Here is a 20,114-nt window from a genome sequence, read left to right as displayed (position 1 = left end):
TAGGATTTATAAAGATTACCACTAAATGTAGACTTTCTGTATTCAAGAACATCCCTACCACATTGCTTGGGCTATCTATTCACTCAGAAAGGCTTGTAGACTTAGTACAGATTTAGTGTTAACCTTTATGAATCCCAGTCATAAAGTTATACAATATTAAGACATGCAAGCAGAAACTAGAACAGTGACGACTAAGAATACCCTGGTAGTCCCAGTGGTTTAAGAGCAATGGGGTTAACAAAAAAAATTCTAAACATAAATAAAGATGCTACCAATACAGGTAATGCCATATGAACACTGGGGTACACTAAGAAGAGCACTCTTGGAAAACATCAAAGACAGGTAATAAGAGATCTGGGGACCCAGGTAGATAGCAATCTCTCCTTTGACAATCATATTGCCACAGTAGTTAGGAAATCCTTATATGTGGCCCATCTAATTACTAAGGGGTTCGCATCTAGAAATAGAGAGGTTATAGTGCCCCTCTACTCGTCACTCATCAGACTCATCATAGAGTACAATGCCCCATTTGGGATGTACCTCACAAGACACTTCCAACAGCTGGAAAGACCACAAAAGCACCTCACCAAGAGGATTACTGGCCTCAAACATATGTCCTATGCAGCCCGAATGAAAAAACTCCAGCTGTACTCAGTGGCATATCGCTTACTCAGAGGTGATCTCTGCCTGACTTACAAAGCCATGTCCAACACAGAATTGATGGACATGCTCCACCTAAAGAAATCCAAGTCACTGCGAGCCACGTGCTCTAGTGAGCTAAACCTCGCCACAACAATAAATAGAACATGCTGGAGGGATAGATTCCTGTCACAGAGACTCCCCATACTTAGGAACAAAATTCCTAACTACATTAGGCAGACCCCTCACTAACACTCTTCAAGAGAAGCCTTGACGAGTGGATGGGTAACAGAAAATACACCCCTGGGATCACTTCATTAGCTCTGCCTGACAGAGGCTCAGTTAATCAATGGGGCGGCGAAAGCCGACACACTCTGGCTAGGCTTAAAAATGCCCTCGGGCAGATAGCTTAGTACCTACCTATGAACCTATGAAAAAATACAGATTTTGTAAAATTTAATTATGGTGTCCATTCCTGTAACAGTACTAAAAAAAAACTACACATTTGGAGAAACAAACAAAAAACAAAGTGCACAATTAATAGTATAAAAGAAATTGCCTAAATCGAGTGAAGGGAATAAATGTAAAAAAGAGCTCAGTAAAAGTAAAAAAAAAAATTCAGGCAATCAAATAACACTTTACTTACAAGTAACCTTAAATTATCACTGAGGTACAGAAGGTGCTTATGTTAATGGTGCCAGGTGATCACAACCTACTGCAAGGCAACACCAAATTAAGAAATGAGGTATAAGAATTTCAGCAGAATCTCACATTGTAACGTGTTGGTAGATCTAATGAGGCAAGACATACGACAGCTGTAACAGAGATGGGAAACGAGGACAATAGGTCTAGATACATATATACAGACAAATTCAATGACACGTGCATCATTCAGGTGAAAGTAATAACTAAGTGTCACATGGGGGAGGGTGGAGGACATAGCCTTCTAGACTGAAAATCTAAGGCTTGGAGGGAGGACTAAAAGAAAGAGTGCAAGCTTAAAGTAATACCAAGGTGAGAGCATTGCATTTAAGATGATGCTTGAGATAAGAAATACATGTTCTCCAGTAGCTTTCTAAAAGGGTTCAGATGATCTGCAATTTCAGACAACTTCTGACCTTGTTTGCCTAGATGGCTCTCTCTTATGTTGATGAAAGAATGCTGTTCAAGTGCTAACGATGGATCTGAAGGAACCAAATTTAGCATTACGTAGACCACCCGCTGTTATAACCCAGACCACTTATTGCTTGTCAGAGTGCCAAAGTAGCAATTTCTAAGCCCATCTTTGGCAACAAATCTCACACTCCTGTGCTATAGGCTGGTCAGTCTGCACCTTTGTACTGATACAGTGGGTCATTACAACTCCAAACAGGGAACGTCAGAAACAAAGAATTAGTCACACAGCTTGGCACCCATTTCACAGATTATTTTCTATTTTTCAATAACATTTAACATCCTTGTGACATTTTCTGATTTGTACATATCTTATACTATTTTAGAGATGATTCAGAAGTGGTGTGATGCAGCTATTAAAAATACATTTTGTACTGCATTACAATGCACATGTTCTGTTTTCAGGGCTTTAACAAGTCAATGTCTAGCATCCTGCTGTATGTTTAAGTAGATCATCCAAAATTCACAATATTTTTTTTTTCACAGCTCTCACTACACTGCACTTAACCTGAGTTCAAACAGTGTCCTGGGTGCCTGTAGGAGCTTGTGGAGGAGGAAGGAATTGTGTAGTTGCTGCCTGCCCATCTGTCATAGAAAAAAGGAAGGAAGGCAGCTCTGGCATACCACATGGCTGACACGGGGTGACACCCAGTGGGAGCACTAGTTGTCTACCCCATGGAGTCCAAGTCTATAGAAGTTGTGCTGTCATGTGCAGTCACACTGTAAACTGAGAGAAACCCTCTGAGGACAGCTGTAGCTAAGATCAGAAGAGCCACGGTGGAGGTGGGGCATGGTATGGGCTGCTCTGATGAGAGAAAGGGTAGGTTGCCAAGCAAGACCAGCAAGGCAGACCTGCTCATTAACATCTGAGACGTGCCACAACCAGTTAAGCTTGTGGAAATTCCCAGGTAGGGATGAATGGTCCATATTTCCCTCGCCTGCCCAAGAAACCTTGGCTCCCATGACCATAGAACAAATGTGGTGAATTCTTACAGCCAGAGGAGCTGCTGGGCTCGGTCCTGTGGGGGTGCAAAAAAAAAGTCGCTTTTTGTTTCCTGTACAGCAGCCACTGATTATGTCATATCCCTGAGTCCTCCTTTTTCCCTGACCCTATCCACTAGGATTGATCAATTTGACTTCTAAATGAGGCCATGAATATGTCTTATTCATTGAGCAGACATTTCATCCATCAGTGTCAGGTAAGTTCACTGCAGATCACATCTTTTAACATTAAGATCGTGTTGGCAGCTGAATGGCATTTTGGCTGTTAAGCTCTACTTTTCCTAAGTGATGCAGCTATACTGTATCATTAGTGCAACTGTACCACAATCCTATGCATACACACTAGGAAGGAATGCATCTCTGCCCATGCATGCTATTCTAACAGTCTTTGCCATGAGACAGTTGAGCTAGGTTCTGTCTACTTAAAGTCTAAAGTCCACTCAGTTGGCCCACTGACATCAGCGAAGCTAGCCAAACTCAGACCACCACCATCTCACAAGGAAGTTCTATATCTGCAACATTTGATCAACTTCCCTACAGTGTTATTTTACAATAACACGTACTACATTACCTAGCTACATTCACACTACAAAGACACTAGAGAGCACTTTAGCTACTGCACCCAGTATACCTCTTGGCCCAAGCTATTCTATATTCTTGGGACCTGAGAATGAGGTCATGTATTGCTGGACTGATGCAACTTTCTAACATTTCCTGTGTATACTGCAGCGTTATCCCAGAATTACTTTCTTCTAGAAAATCAAGAGTGATTCTGGCACAGTAAAGTTTTTTGTTTTCTGTAGTCCTCCTCCTCAGAGCATTAAGCTTACCCCCCCCCCCGCCCCCAGGTTTACTGACATGATTGCAAGCCCTATGGCTCATTCATTCATTCTCTGGCGGCAAGGGGGAAGTAGGCTGGAAGTGCTGCCATCATCAACAATAAAGATCAGGGTTTTCTGCTTAAGGATCCCTCTTGAATTTGCCTGTCACTGTTGAAGGGGTTAGAATGCAGTGGGCCTTTGTGATGGACAGTCGTCATCCTCATGATGTGATCAAGTGATTCTGCCTCCTTGTAGCCAGGCACTGCCATGTGATTCCCCACTCACCCCTGGGAGTTCTACCGTGGAGAGTGTACTCTTGAACATAAGCCCCCCCCCCCCCCCAAGAGAGGCCAGCAGTTTTAAACCTTGTCATTCCTTTCCTCCACCTTTCCAGCTTCAACAGACCCCTGAGCCACTATTCAAATCTGGGTCAACTGAGATGCAACCAGGGCTTTATCCATCTACAGAAGTGGAGCTGACATTATTCCACTACTGAAAAGGTGCCCAAAAAGGCTACTGAAACTCTGTAAACTTTTGTGCAAATAGGCAGGGAAGCTAGGTTCACTAGATGCCCACAACTTTAGAAAAAAAAGGTAACCAAAAGGGTTAGTGAGATTACTAGTCTATAAGGACTGAGATGAACCTGTGTACCAGGATGTACAGGCATGGTGCCATTACAGGTGATGACCTTTCTAATCACAGTAAAATGCTGTTAGTCAGTGACTCCTTTCCTGGTATCTCACCTGGTATCACCCTTAAGAATCAGGGCATCCAAAGTCAATTCATCTATGCCTTCCTCTAATAGCACTTCAGAGACCCTAACTCTGCATACACAGGAGCACAATGGACTACTATTGTGTGACACAGGATTGTTCAGCTAATAGCCAACAACAGTGTAGTACTATGAAGACTACACTAACACACAAGGTACTGGATGCCAAAAGTAAAGATGTGCTTGATTTCTTAACAGATCTTGGCATCCTCCACAGGTAACAAGGGAAATGCTGACCACAGCACTTCACTCCCACCTACACCAGCCAAGCAGCTGTGACAGAAAATAATTGTCAAATACAATAAATTAGCAAGACTCTAAAGTCTGTATCTTTCTAAATACTGCCTCTTACTTTATTTTCATTCTATTTTATTTTGAGCGGCTAGCTATGAAACACTTTGAGCACTCTGCATGTTCTGTTCTTCTTAAGTATTTTTTCTGCTCTTTCCTGTACTTGAGAATCAAATCATATGGTAACTTGATATTATTTCTCTTACAACGGGTGTTGTGAAGCATTCTCTATGACCATGAATCTAGCCTCACTCAGGCTGTAACTCATGAACTCCATTTACCATATTGTTCCAACTGATGATGATGCTACTCTCTTTCTACAGCCATAATTTTGGCAGCTTGTATATAGTTTGTAAATCTTTTGTTTATTTCTGCTGCCACCAGGGTTTCGCTATCTTCCAGTATATCACTCTTAGACTGCAGTCTAAAAGTACACACTGTCTACTATTGCATAGTATATTTTACATATCTTGTACTCTGCTCCTTTAACTCATAGGTTCACAAGTTCATAGGATGTTACTAGGCAACTGAATCCCCGGCAGAAATGTATGGTTTCCCATTCAGTTGCCCAGGTTGCACTTAAACAGGTTCATGGAGGTGCTCTGCTTGATATGGATTGGAAGCCTATTCCAGAGGAGTGGCAGCCTCTGAGTGATGCATCTGTCTCTCCAGCAGGTCCTGTTTATGTCGCAGACTAGACTGAGGCCCTTGGAACGGATAACTGTAGTCCTAACTGACTTACAGACATGCAGTATTTCCGTTAGATTTGGGTCAGAGATATCCCTGTAAACCAGACATAAGTCACCTCTAAGTAGTCTATATGCTACTGAGAACAATGACAGTGACTTCAGTCTGTCTGTGTAAGATATGTGCTGGAGACCCTGAATTTTCTTAGTTAGAAATCTCTGAGGTCTGTCAAGTTGCTGCAGTCCTCCATGTTACTGCACTATTTACTGCACTGTTACATTCAGTGTTATTAAGGTTCCTTTAATTTGCTCAAGTGCTGTTTCATCAAAATTAGAATTATTAAGCTCATTTCATCGATTCATGATTCCTCACATCAGTGTTGGACCAGCTTCCATTCCCCTTTACAGGACCCATGTCAGTACATGTTTCTGAGATTTAATGAAATGTGTTTTGATGGGTCTGTTTTGTTGAACTGTGGGTCAATTAACCTCAGCTTAATGTGATGTCATTTTAGCCGCTGAAAGTTTTCCCTCTTGGCCTCTGCTGAAAATGGGCCTTGCCCAGTTGGGCATTCCTTGTCAAAAAATAAAAGCAATCAAATGAGTAATAAAATATACTATATATCCTGATAACCTAAACTTTGAACATTTACCTGGTACTAGTTCACAAATGGAACATTCCAGCCAAGCAGCATCATATTTTATTAAGAAATGTGCAACAGAAAAAAAGCCTGCATTGCTGTTAAGGAGTAGTGATCAATTTGTAGAAGCAAACAAGTACTGGTGTAATTACACCAAATAAATGTAAATCAATTTAATAAAAACAATGCTGTGTAAACAGGGTTTCCCTGCTAAATGGTTCCTCTCCGTCTTTCCCTCCAGATATACCTGAAACTGGCTCATCTCCAACTATCACACAGAATCAAGTCATAAAAATGCTATCAAAAGGTAATCTACATCCCTGGATGCAACTTAAATAGCACGAAGCACAAGTTAGTCACACCCCTAACAATACTGTTCAGTCTCAGCGTCCATACAGGTTTTGTACCAAGCAAATGGAGAACCGCTAGTCATTCCTCTGCATAAGGGAGGACCTTCCACAGTCCCCACAGCCATGGAAAGAATCATCATGGAATTACTCAATTAGGACATAGGGTACGTCAAAAGAATAGACCTGTCTTAGTTTGGGTTTGTCAAGGGCAGGTCAAGCTTACTCAGCCTGGTAGATTTTTTGAAAATGTCATCAAAGCACTGGGTGAAAGAAAACCGGTACACACCGCACACCTTGACCTGTCCAAAGCTTTAGAAATTCCCCACTCAGGCATATTAGAAAAACTAAATAAACTAGGAATAAACCCCTATGTCACTTGCAGGATTGCCAAATGGCTCACAGATAGGATGCAGATAATTAAAATAGGGGAAGTTACTGCCACATAGACACCAAATACTGGTGGAGTCCCCCAGGTTTCTGAGCTGGGGCCTCTCCTGTTTACCATCTACTTTTCTGAAGTAAAAGCCAATACCTATGGGCTCTGGCTGACTAAATTTTAGATGACTGCAAGCTGAATCCCCAAATGACTGATTTAGCCATCCTGCAACAATGTTTGTCTCAAATGAATAACTGATGTGAAAATCATGGTCTTGATGCTAAATGCCCAAAAAAACATTCACTACTGTATCCTTTGGGCAGGGGGTGGCCCATGCTATTGGACTACAGCCCCCCCAGCTGATAAAATGAAAGAAAACAGAACTGTAAAATAATTAGCTGCAAGTCCCGGAACTGCGCATGTGTGCTTGGCGAGTTCCTATCCGGACTGCCGTTTAACCAGTCCGGATTACGAACAGAAGGCAACAGTGTACAGATGTCCAGAAGTCTACATGGTTTATAACCGCATGAAGGGGATCAGACTGCAACGTCTGCAGTCACATACGTGGATGGATAGCAACTGATTGGCTCCTGGGAAGGGAATTTGTATTTGGCGCTCTCGCTGCAAGGGAATTGGGTTCAGAAGCTGCTGCAAGGGAATATACAGGTACTGGTGTACACTCTCACTGCAAGGGAAAGGAGGTGTGTGTGTGTGTGTGTGTGTGTGTGTGTGTGTGTGTGTGTGTAAAAATATATCTGGTGGCTAGAGTTACTCGGGTTCAAACCCTGTACCTTGGTTACAGGTAGCAAGTGCCTGAATTCTCTACCCTTCACCACTTGTGAAAACTGTTCAGATTTTTGCCTCATATTTTTGTTCTGTTCTGTTCCTCATAAATCCTGTGGTTTTCTGGACTTTTGTAATCAGTGAAGGACTGAATTCACTAAATAATGACAGGCGTTTGAATTTCAGACTTCATATTCTTCAGAAAATACATGGTAATACAAAAGCTTTTATTCTAGCAATTTTCTATGTTTATAAGAGCAATACTTGAAAATTGTCCCTATTTTTGGGGCTGTATTCCCCCATTATTGGCTTTGTCCAGTTTTTTTGTGCTAAGAGGTTGAGAGCTATGGTGAGAACTGAATTCACTGAATATGTTAGGGGCTGTATTCCCCCATTATTGGCTTTGTCTAGGTGTTTTGTGTTAAGAGGTTGAGAGCTATGGTGAGAACTGAATTCACTAAATGATAGCCATTTAAGTTTCAGTCTTCCTGTCTTTCAAGAAATAGCTGATTTGACAGAGTGGTATGTTGCTCTGATTGTAGTGCACAGAGTCCTGGATTCAAGACTTGGCAGTGAAATGCATGGTGGTAACACATTTTATTTTAGCTACTTTCCAAGATTATACAAGCAATGTTTAAAATGTGTTGCTGGTTTTTGGGCTTTTGCCCCCTCCCCCAATAAATTTTGGCTTTTTCCAGATTTCCTGTGCTGCAAAGTTGAGAGATACAGTTGAGTGTCGAATGGGTTTTACAAGCAACTGAGAGCTTCAGGGAAAGAGAAGTTTAGTGCTGCTTATGCTGAGTCTGCTTGCATTGTTAACAGCATAAGAGGTTGAATACTTGCTTTTGATGCAGAAAGCTGTGGGTTCTACTCCCACAGTATTTAGATGCATTGCTGATGCTGTACTGTGTTCTACTTTTAAAGGGGGTGGATGCTGCAGTCCTGAGAATATCCTCTTTGGCGGAGATACCTAGTAACTATGAACCTGTTATCCATTCCCTATTGCAATATTACTAGCTTATCATTTTTTTAATGTAACATAGGCACTTTATTCCTCAAGGACAACAGGCACTTTATTTGTAGATGAAACAATGAAATATAAAGTTGTTTGCTAAAAGCAACCTCTTCATTAGTTACAGATCTCTTTAATGTGGAATTATTTAGATGACTTTTACTTCTGCAGAGATTGTGCATATTTACTGATACTGGTGGGTTGTAGAAGTTTGAGTAGACTTTTAAGATGGAAATGTTCTGAACTGGGCAGTTTTGTCATTATTGGTGCATGCATTTTGTTTCATTGTTTACTGGAAAAAATGTTCAAAACAATAAATTTAAAACGCCATCTAACAACTATACTGTATTATACAATGAATATAATTTAATATAATCAGAAAGGTGTTTATTGACTATCTGATCAGCTCAGGTACGCCCCCTCCCAGTTCTTGGTTGGATGTGTTTGATTAGGAACCAGTTAAATCAACTGTCTACAAGCACAAACTTTTTTTGTTACTGAATATTTTCACTGATTGCATCTGAATGCTACTGAAAGTGATGAAGCCAGGTTGAAGCAATCACTTCTCTTAGATTTGTTTTTTTTTTGGGAGGGGTACTTATTGTCCACACCTAGGGAGGTAAGTCCGTTGTGTAGGATTTCTGCCGCACAATTCTCCCAGCTGAACTCTACCTCTCAACTGCCCAGATTTTCGCAGAATGGATAGATTTTTACTTCTTATTTTTGGTTTGTTCCTCATAAAAGTTGTGGTTTTCTGGCAAATCATTTAGGAAGGAAGTCACTTAATAATGACAGACATTGAGTTTCAGACTTCATACTCTTCAGAAAAATGCATGTTAAAGCAACATGTTATTCTATCAACTGTCTGTTTATACAATAGCAATTTTTAGTACTGTTTATTGAAGTTACCAGGTAACAGGAAAAGAGGAAGGCCTAAGATAAGGTTTATGGATGTGGTGAGAGAGGACATGCAGGTGGTTGGTGTGACAGAGCAAGATGCAGACTACAGGAAGAAATGGAAACAGGTGATCTGCTGTGGCGACCCCTAACGGGAACAGCCGAAAGAAGATGATGATGATGATTTGTTCCTCCAATATATTTGGCCTTGTCCAGATTTCCTGTGTTAAGAGGCTCATAGGCTGATACTAGGCTATCTGCCCTAGGGCATTTACAAGCCTAGCCAGAGTGTGTTTGGCTTTCGCCACCCTTCTTAGATTAGATGACTGTGCCTCTGTATAGTAGGTCACAGAAGATAGCCCATTTAAGGTTAAGTTTACTGTGCCTCTGTCTAGCAGTAACACAGAAGAGATCCCAGGGGTAAATTTACGATCTCCCATCCAAACGTCAAGATTCTTCTTGAAGAGGGTCATTGAGGGGCTCTGTCTGACATGGATTGAGATTTTGTTCCAGAGTGAGGGGAGCCTCTGGGATATGAATCTGTCCCTCCAGCATGTTCTATTTATTTCTGTGAAGTCACTGGAGCATGTAGTTCTGATGGATTTGGATTTCTTGAGGTGGAGCATGTCCATTAATTCTGGGTTGGACATGGCTTTATACGTCAGGCACAGATCGCCTCTGAGTAGGCGGTAAGCAACTGAGTAGAGCTGGAGTTTCTTTAGCCTAACTGCGTAGGGCATCTGTTTGAGTCCCTTGATCCTCTTGGTGAGGTAATTTTTGGGTCTTTCTAGTTGTAGCAGGTGTCGGGTAAGGTACATCCCAAATGGGGCATTGTATTCAATTATGGGCCTGATGAGTGATGAGTAGAGGGGCACAATGACCTCTCTTGATCTAGATGTGAACCCCTTCGTGATAAGGTGAGCTATATAGAATGTCTTTCTAACCACTTTGGCAATGTGATTGTCAAAGGAGAGACTGCAATCTACTTGGGTCCCCAAATCCCTAATTACTTCTTCCGTACTTAATGGATTACCACCTATTTGGTAATTTGTGGGCACTTTGTTCTTCCCAAAGGGGATGACTATGCACTTTTTGGCATTTAGATTTAGGCCATGGCTCTGGCCCCAGTTATCCGTCTCTGTGAGACCTTTTTGGAGGATGCTTGTGTCAGCCGGCGAGTTGATTATGGCCCCCAGTTTGCAGTCATCTGCAAACTTTGTCAGCCATAGTCCTCCTGTGTTAGCCTGTACCTCAGAGAAATATATACCGAACAAGAGAGGTCCCAAGACTGAGCCTTGTGGGATGCAACTTGCAACTGGTTTAGAGTCTGACATGGCACCTGCAATTCTGACCATGTGGGTTCTATCCCTAAGCCAGTTTGCAACCCATCTTGTGACATAGGGGTTGATATTTAAGCTGGTGAGCTTATTTATGATGCCCGAGTGGGGTATTGTGTCGAAGGCTTTTGCAAGATCAAGGTAGGCTGTGTGGACTACCTTCCCTTCGTCTATGGCTTTGGTGACTGCTTCAAAGAAATTGACCAGGTTCAAGAGGCAAGATCTGCCCCTAACAAAGCCGAATTGGGTAGGATCCAGTATTTGGAGGTTCCCAATGTCTTTATGAGTTCCATGATGATACGCTCCACAGCTTTGCAGACCAGGCTAGTTAGGCTTATAGGGCGATAGTTTCCAGGGTCCGTTGTGGCACCACCTTTATGGTGTGGGACCACTGTTGCTGTACGCCATTGTTTGGGTACATATCCTGTTGTAAGGCTGTGACTGAACAGTGATTTTAAGTGAGGATTCAGTTCTTCTTGGAGCTCATGTAAAACGCAGCCCGGGACACCGTCCGGTCCCACTGATGCTGTGTTTTTTGCTTTGGAGAGGGCAGCTCTCACCTGTGCATCTGTGATGTCAGGGAGGCTACACTCCGTTGGGATAGTCATTTGCTCATTTGGGTGTGGGGGGGGGGTTTGCACTGAACCTGTCTGCCAGGATGTTGGCAATGTCTGTGGGTTCAGTGTATTGTCATTTTGCACTAACTCAGAGCATATCTGGGGGTTTCCACCCAGGTTTCTGACATAACTAAAGAAAGCCTTGTGATTATCTTTAGCGTCTTGTGCAATTTTTCTTTCGAAGCTAGCCTTAGATGATTTTATGAGGGATCGTAGTTTCTTGCTAGTACTGATCAGAGTTGCCTTCCCTTTCAGGGATTTTGCTCTATCATCTAGTAGCGTCCTCCTTCTGTTGTACAGCTTATTTATGGATGGGGTCCACCAGACAGGTCTCCTGCCTTTGGAGGAGTGTGTCTTGGTTTTATTTGGGATAGCACGATCCATGCATTCCTGTAGGTATCCATAAAATGCGTTTGTAAAGGATTTTGCGGTTTGGGCCGTATTTTCCACTGGCCCTAGTGCTTTGAAGGATTCCACCTCGGTTTTGAGAAGTGGGAAGTTTGCTTTTGAGAAGTTTTTGACCGTGGTTTCCTTTGCTGGGGGTGGGGACAGGATATGGATGTCCATAGTGATTAATTTATGGTCAGATCTTACCAATGAGGGGTATACCTCTGGTATGGAACATAGAGTCCCCATGTTGGTGATGATCAGGTCCAATATGTTTTCCCCTCTTGTGGGAGTGGTGACCAGTTGTTCCATAGCATCTGAGTTTATAAATTCTAGGAACTGTTGGGTTAGGGTGTTGGGGCTTGAGTAGTGCTTCCAGTCTATGTTTGGATAGTTAAAGTCACCCAATATAATGGTGTTTGGAGAGACCTTCATATTCTCCAGTGTCTTCAGGAAAGCCAAGTGGGGTTCCTGAGTTTGGGAGAGTGGTCTGTAGCAGGCTACAAACTGGAAGGCAGTTTTGCCCACTGTTAGTTGCACGTGGATGGTCTCAGATGCTTCGTGCAGTGCGACTAGCCTGGAGGTATGGGTATCTTTGATGAATATGGATACTCCCCCTCCTCTTGTGGTTCGGTCCGTGTTTTGGGGCTGAAAAGCATGCTATGAGGTATAGCCTGGTAGTGCTGGGGTGCTCTTGGGAGCCTTGAACCAGGTTTCTGTTACTGCACAGATATCGATATTCTCCATACTGAGGAGAGCCTCGAGTGCATGCATCTTGAGGTTTAGACTTCTGGCGTTGAGCAGCATTACCCTTAGTTTCTTTTTCCTTGTGTTGTCTAAGGAGGTGGGTTTGTCTTTTGAGCCTTGCCTAAAAAAGGCACTATGGGGGTGGCAAGAGCCTTGGCCAGTATTCAAAAACCCTGGGGTGACAGGTGCAAGCCGTCCCTAGTGAAGCAACGTGGCTTGTCAAGCATGTCATCCCAAGCTGACAGACACTGAATCCCCTTTGAGTGACACCAATACTTTAGCCAATTGTTGAAATTGATCATTTTGTCTTTAAACTGTGGTATCATTCTTGGTGAGGGTAAGATGCTACTCAAGGTCAGGGTCATACCGGCCTGGACAACATGATCAGAGAGCTCCTCTATGTCTCTTTTCATGTAATCCAGGGAGGTACGTCTCAGGTCATTCACACCAACATGGACAATGACGGAGTCATATTTCTACTTGCTTTGGAGTGACCTGAGTGCTTGTGTTATGTGGCGGATCCTGGCACCCGACAGGCAGCTTACAGTGACCTTCTCCTTGTTCAGCCTGTTGAGAGGGACGTCAGTGTGTCTGACAATAGAGTCCCCTATTACAAGTGTACTAGGTGTGTTGTTTAGCCTTAAGGGCTGTGACTGTGTGGCACACTGACTTTGTGAACTATGTGATACGTGGGTATTACTGTAGGGTAGCAGCTGCTTGGATGTCTGCTTTGGAGGTCTCTGTTGCTTGGGCAGATTTTTATATAGAGCCTCCGAGTATGTTTTTGTGTATGTGTTTGGTTTGCTGTTGCGATAGGTCTATGTGAGACTGGATTTGTGGTGTGTGTGATTACCTTCTCCTCCAGACTGACCGTGCCAGTACTATGTTGAGAGAGCTCAGCCTCCAGTTTGGCTATATAGTTGCATCTCTCACATATATTTGAGCTTGCTGGGAAGAGGAGAGGGTGGTCTGTGTACATAAGGCAGTTGTAACATTGCCTCAAGATTCCCATATTCACCAGCTGGACTGGAGAGTAAACCTGAAACTGACTTTTGGACATGCCAGAATAGTATAAGGAATTACTTTTTGACTTGATCAAAAAGGACCAATAGGGAGCCAAGTACTTAAGGGAGTATAAGAGGGTGTAGTGCTTTAGTTTATTAGTGCTTACTTATAAGACACTTATCCTAGCTACTGCTGGGTTTTAGAAGGAAAATAGAGTGCTTACTTTGAGATTTGGAACAGTTCTAAGAGAAAAAGTGAAGAGCAGACTTTGTGGAGCCAGGAATAGTTTAAACCTGATTAAGCGGCGCTGCCCGATGCTGCGCTATGCGCAAAAACACGCAAAAGAAGGTTTTAAGAGACGGGGGATCAAGGAGTTTGGAATTGACCCAAAATGGCCAATAAAACTACAGTTTCTAGGCAGTAACCACTCCCACAGGGGCAGGCAGGCTGTTCAGTGTTTACCACTGCCACTGATGAACACAGAGACTTCCCTTTAGCCCAAGCAAGCAATGGCCTCCAAGAAACTTACAAACAGTTCAGAACAGCAAATCTGTAACTGAACTTATTTTAAATTTCAGAAAGTGGGAAAAAAGCAGGATTTTTTTTTTTTGTTTGTTTTGTTTAAAGATAGCAGATACACAAGTAGCAACAAGTTAGAACAGTGCAATAAATGACCCCACACTTGAGTGCTAGGCCAGAGACAGGTAAAATGCATGTTTTAAGAAAAAAAAACGATTTTAAAATAAGTGCAACACAGGAAATGCAGTAAACAAGCTCTAGATGTGTTCTAAATACAGCTGAGAGGTATACACAGATAAATTGCTTTATAGAATTAGGTACATCCAAACCTCTCAACTATCCCTGACTTTGGCTGAAAATGTTGCTCTCCACCTAATAATCCCTCTACAAAATGGCAATTTTAGAAGAAATGTGGAGGGTTTGCAAATAATAAATAACTGTAATGATCATTGTTACAGATTACTTTTACTTTAGAAATGTACGTAGATTCTCTTATTTTGTCAGCTGCTCAGCTTAACAGTACTAATATTTAAAAAGTGTCCCTTCTTTGACAGGTTCTCAGCTGTATTGTGTGGCTATTTTATATTTTTGCATCACATTTTTGGTCCATTTTTCACTGGTTTTCTGGCAAATTAGTGGCAAATTATTAAAGATTGAAGTCAGAAAATAATGACAGACATTTGAGTTTCAGATTTTATACCCTTCAGAAATTCATACTAATGCAAGACTATACTATTCTATTATCTTTCTAAGATTATAAAAGCAATATTTAAAAATTGTCCTTATTTTTGGGCCTTTGCCCCACTTCTATTTATAGCTTTTTCCAGAGTTCTTGCTCTGAGGTTGAGAGGTCTGACAAATGTGTCAGGGCCATCATCGTCAGCCAGAGACATTTCAAATTGTGACATACTTGTTGTACCCCACTCCCCCCATGTAATGACTCTGGATGTGTCCATGCAAGGCAAGGAGCAGTTATGCAGTGTACATTTGCAAAGTATCCCCCCATCCAAGGTAGATACAAGTACTACAGTGGCTTTTCATCTGTTCTTGATTTTGCAGAATGTTCTGGTTTTCTTTCCTATTTTTATACTGTTGATTTATGCTTCTTATTATTCAGAAAATGCATGTTGTTGCAGTACCTGTTGTTCTGTGTTTAAGTAGCAATGCTTTAATGACCATCAGGTAAGCTTGTCTGAGATTGTAAGATGCAAGTTAGCTTTAATAAGCATACTGTTAAAGAATTATCAACACTGAAAGCCTTTTTGTTGTTGTCATGCAGAGAGTATTTACATAACTAGATAATGTATAAGCCTTAGGTATTGAAATGCATCAGACAGTATTTGTAATAAAGGGCAGGATTACAGTATTTTCAGAAGCTCATTACATTTGTTGGAGACTTGCAGTCATCTTTGCAAGCTTTGCCCATAAATTAAACAGAATGCCAATCTATCATGTGTGGTCCATAACCTGTGCAATAATCCTTTAACCAATTTATCTTGAGCTTGTTTGTTGTTTGATGGTCATTTTTACTTTGATCATGTTTTCCCCATGAAACAAGTAGATAGTTGTCAGGCAGCAGGTCATTTTTGGATGAGAAACATTTTTACAAGTGGGGGTAATCAGTATCACAGACTGCTACTTTCAGCATGTTACTTGGTACTTTTATAAAGCTGAATATAAATTATAATTGGAACTACAGTGCAAGGAGAAGTGGTTTGAGTTGAGTGCTGCTTGTTTTTTTATACTTGATTTCAACTGGCATTACAGTAATGTACTTAAAAAGTAATTTATTTTTTCATGCCTCACAACCTTTTTGTTTCCATCTAGATATTAAATAAGATGTCATGTAGCCAATGCATTTACATTTTTTTTCTTCTTCACTTCATTTTGTCTTGATTGGACTCTCATAATGATGGTTTGGCATCCAGGGCAGTATACTTAATTAAAGTTCCAGTTTTTGTGGTTTTGAAGATAGTCCCGCCCCTTTCTAGTTGGCCACACCCTTCTTGTATTGGCCCCACCCATTCAGCTGTCTCTTGCAGCTTTCCCTTTGATTTGAAGTCACCAGCCCCCATTGCATATGGGAAGTCATCTACACCAGGGAACTACCACAATGACAATACAACCCTAAGAGTTGACCCAGTTGTTTAGGATATGGGAACTTAAGACTGCTCCCTTACTATTAATGGACAGATGCAGCTCCTAAATACTTTATCCCATGCATTGTTTCCCTCAAATTATCTATGGTATGATCCTTTTGTCCGGTATGTGTTTATTGTTGTAAGAAAGTCTTTCCATATTGCACAGTTTATAAACAAAGGGATTGTGTTTAAATCTATGGCTGTCGCTGTCTCCCTTTACTCAGCCCTCATTAGGACAACCATTGCATATAATGCTCCCTTTAGCATATATCTGTATAGATACATGCAACAACTGGAACGCCTACAGAGATACCTTATTAAAAGGATACAAGAAATAAACAACATGTCCTATGGACAACTAAAAGCCCTGACACTACATTTTGTACCCTACAGACTGTTAAGAGGTAACCTGTGTCAGGCATACAAGGCATCCTCCAATCCATTACTGATGGATTTACTACACATCAGCAAGACAAATGGCATCAGAAATACTCAGTCTAAGGATCTGCACCTCTTATGTAACATCAACAGAACAGTTTGGAGGGAGAAGTATATTTTGCAGAGGATACCACTATTATAGAACAGACTCCCCATCCTCAATAAACAAAGTTCATCCTTGTCTATTTTCAAGTCCCACTTAGATCTATGGATGGGAAACATAACCTTTACCACAGGACTGCCACCTTACTATTAACAGACAGACGCAACTCCTAAATACTTTATCCCATGCACTGGTCTCCTCAAATTATCTATGGTACAATCCTAGTTATTCTCATTTGGGGTAATATATAATTATTGACCATGGGATGGGTAATGCCAATCTATAACCAAATTGGATAAGTTATTTCTAGCACAAAAAGGGAGACGGGCTAGGTAAAAAATGGCTTACAAGGACAGCTAGCTCAGTACTTATCTAGGAATCTATGAGTCACAAAACAATCAAACAGTTAGCAGGGCATCCAATACATTATAGGGACCATCCCTCTACCATTCCCCTAACCACAATTCCCATATTATCTGTATAGCCGCTATACCCAAAATTAAGAAAAGTTCTTAACTGGAACACCCCAGATCCAGATGCACTACCTAACTTCTGGCTAATGGTATTGTCTTTACATAAAGATTTAGCCTTGATTAAAAATTACTTATATGCACACTCTGAGTAGAAACCAACCTGGTTAAAAACAGGAAAAAAAAACATAGTCCTGCTTAAGAGTGAACCTGCAAGTCATCCTAAGAACGTCAGACCAATAACCTTAACATACCTTCCAACAATTTATAAACTATACCCTGAAATTGAGGCAGAGTTTACAACCATCATAAAAATTGAACAAAAAGGTAATAAAAAAGTCATACGGAACAAAGGATCATATACTGCTAAGCAAACTCACAATACACAACTGCAGAAAGAAGAATAATCTTAGTATGGCATGCAGAGATTACAAAAAGGGTAATTCTTTGTCACCACTGCTTTTTTTGTCTGGCCCTTAACACATTAAGCTGTTTACTTAATAAACTAGGATATGGTTACAGCTTTAACTTCCAGAAACCAGACTCATTCAAAGACAATGCATCTTCTTTTTGTGGATGACCTAATATTATATAGCTCAACAGATGATGGCCTGAAAGTAAAACTACAAATGGTTAAAATTTTCTCAGATTATATAACACTGACATCTTGTCTTGATAAATTAGAAAAAGCAACATTTCTAATAAGAAAGCTACAGCACCACAAAAATATAAACCCAAGACAGGAACGTAATATAAAGTAATTTGAAAAGTAGAGGATGTATAAATGTTTGGGAATATATAAAGGGTTGGCATACAACGTTACCATTGTAGAAGAATAAAGCACTTTTGTAATACTTAAAGACGATCTTCCTCTTAAGCTATACTTCAAAATTTCTCTCCCCTTTCTACCATGCTGCTCTGTTACCCAGTGCCTTCCATGACTTAAGCAGATCTAACAATCAAGTTTAAGGTACTTAAAAACATTTATGGAACTGTTAGTTTTAAGACATTTTGAACAGTTATCCTAGGCCTACATCTCACCACACTGGAAGCAGATTATTCCACATTTATGAAGGGCTGTTTTTCCAGTCCCATAACCACCACTCAAATAAAGAAAAAAAATTAGTTGCACACGTTTCATATCTCAGCATGACGGACACAAAATATTGATCATATTTTATTTAAAAAGAGTGCTGATGCTAGCTGTAAGTTGTCAGTCTTTATGATGGACAGTTTTTTGAACACTAGTGCAAATAAGCACTCAATTTAACAGCGGCTACTGCAGGTGAAATTCTTTTCCCTGAGCTACAGCCCCCTTCAAAATGGTTGTTAGTAAAAGCGGAGCAGGGAATAATACAGCCTATACTGCTGATGAGGTAACTTTACCTCCTAACAATACATGGATTTTAAAATTCAACTACAAATCAGATTCATTAAGTAAAGAATTCACAAAACTCTAACTCAATCTCGCATCATCAAAATGTACCTATACCTTATGGCACCAAATTAATTTCCTACAAAAATGCATGCCATACACTTTTGGTCATGCTTCCGTATTTTTAGAATGCCAACTACCCAATTAGAAAGGTGATCATTTAAGACTATTTCAATAACAAGCACATTTTTAAAAAATCTTTTTTGCAAATTCTGTTTAAACTTTTACTCAGAATAAAGTATATAATTTAAGTGATATTTTATAAGAGCAATGTCTAGGGGATGTGACCAATACACCCCAAATCACATTCTGTCATGCTTTGCTGCTTACATACACAAAATAAATGTGATCATGTTCTGTGAATTGGGCCGCAAATCTTTCAGAAGCCAGTCTGGGGTGTCATTAACTATTTTATTTGAGGCAAGGGGCACTACTGTAATTACCTGGAAGAGAGAACACCATTATGAAAATGAAACTTTCTGTACAAGAATTGGTTGCTGGCCTGGTATGCGAAGGAATGACCATCATCTAAGAACAGTTCTCCTGTAGCAGAATTCTACACAGGAAAAAACAAAAACAGTGTTATCACTAAATGCTGTAACAGTCAGCCTCTGAAAAAGAATGTCATATACAAGCAGATGTGAACAATGTGAGGCAAATGTACCAATGTGACTTCAAACCAATTTTTTTCTCTTTCCTTTGGCTGCTATAAGTATGACTACTTAGCCCCCCCATACTGACCAATTCTTCATCTCAGTCCTATCCGGGAATTCCTGGTGTTCAGATGAGAGAGAGTGGGTTGCGAGACGTCCATCATACATGACTAACACGAGTTTCTCCTTAAAATCTTTATTGTTGCTTCTCCACTATGTGAAACTGGGTAACTGTGAGTCCTGCATGGAATGCTGGTCTCTTTGCAACACTATTTGCATGCTTCCATGCATGTCCGTGCTTCCTTAACCATGCTGTATATACCTAGACCCCACCTGCAACATGTGATGAGCTAAGCATGCCTGGGCCTCCCTATTAATTTTGCCATAACGGCATGCCTGGGCCCTCTCTGCTACCTGTGCCATGCTGTACATTTCTAGGCCATCCCTGCCCCCCTCTCTCTGCTTGTATGTTTAATCCTTCCCTGCTCTCTGTGCCATGCTATGCATGCCTTGACCTCAACGCTACCTGTGCCATACTGTGCATTCCTAGGCACTCCCTGCTCCTCTCTCTGCTGTGTATGGTTAGTCCCTCCCTGCTCCCTATGCAATGCTGTGCATGCCTTTCCTTGCTACCAGTACTGTGCTGTGTATACTTTGCTCCCCTACTTCCTACACTGTGTTGTACTTGTCTGGGCTCACCTTGCTCTCTACACAGTGCTGTATGTGTGTGGGCTTTAACTTTGCTGCCCATACCACTCTCTCCTACCTGTGCCATGCTGTACATTCTTGGCCCTTTCCAAATATCTAAGCCATACTGGG

General features: G+C 41.2%; 1 protein-coding gene across 1 annotated transcript in view; it reads right to left on the bottom strand.

Moving 5' to 3' along the window:
• The window catches only part of GANC (glucosidase alpha, neutral C), a 981,067-nt gene that overhangs the window by 45,932 nt on the left and 915,021 nt on the right, over window positions 1–20,114 (bottom strand). Inside the window, exon 22 of the mRNA XM_044074070.1 lies at window positions 19,086–19,198. Within this exon, the coding sequence (XP_043930005.1) occupies window positions 19,086–19,198 (113 nt within the window). The remainder of the gene's footprint in view (window positions 1–19,085; window positions 19,199–20,114) is intronic.

Source organism: Protopterus annectens, chromosome 6.part0 (assembly GCF_019279795.1).
Source record: "Protopterus annectens isolate FY-2018-M chromosome 6.part0, PAN1.0, whole genome shotgun sequence".
Taxonomy (NCBI): Eukaryota; Metazoa; Chordata; order Ceratodontiformes; family Protopteridae; genus Protopterus; species Protopterus annectens.
The sequence above is the reverse complement of the archived record's forward strand: the minus strand, read 5'-3'. Positions and strand labels throughout refer to the sequence as shown.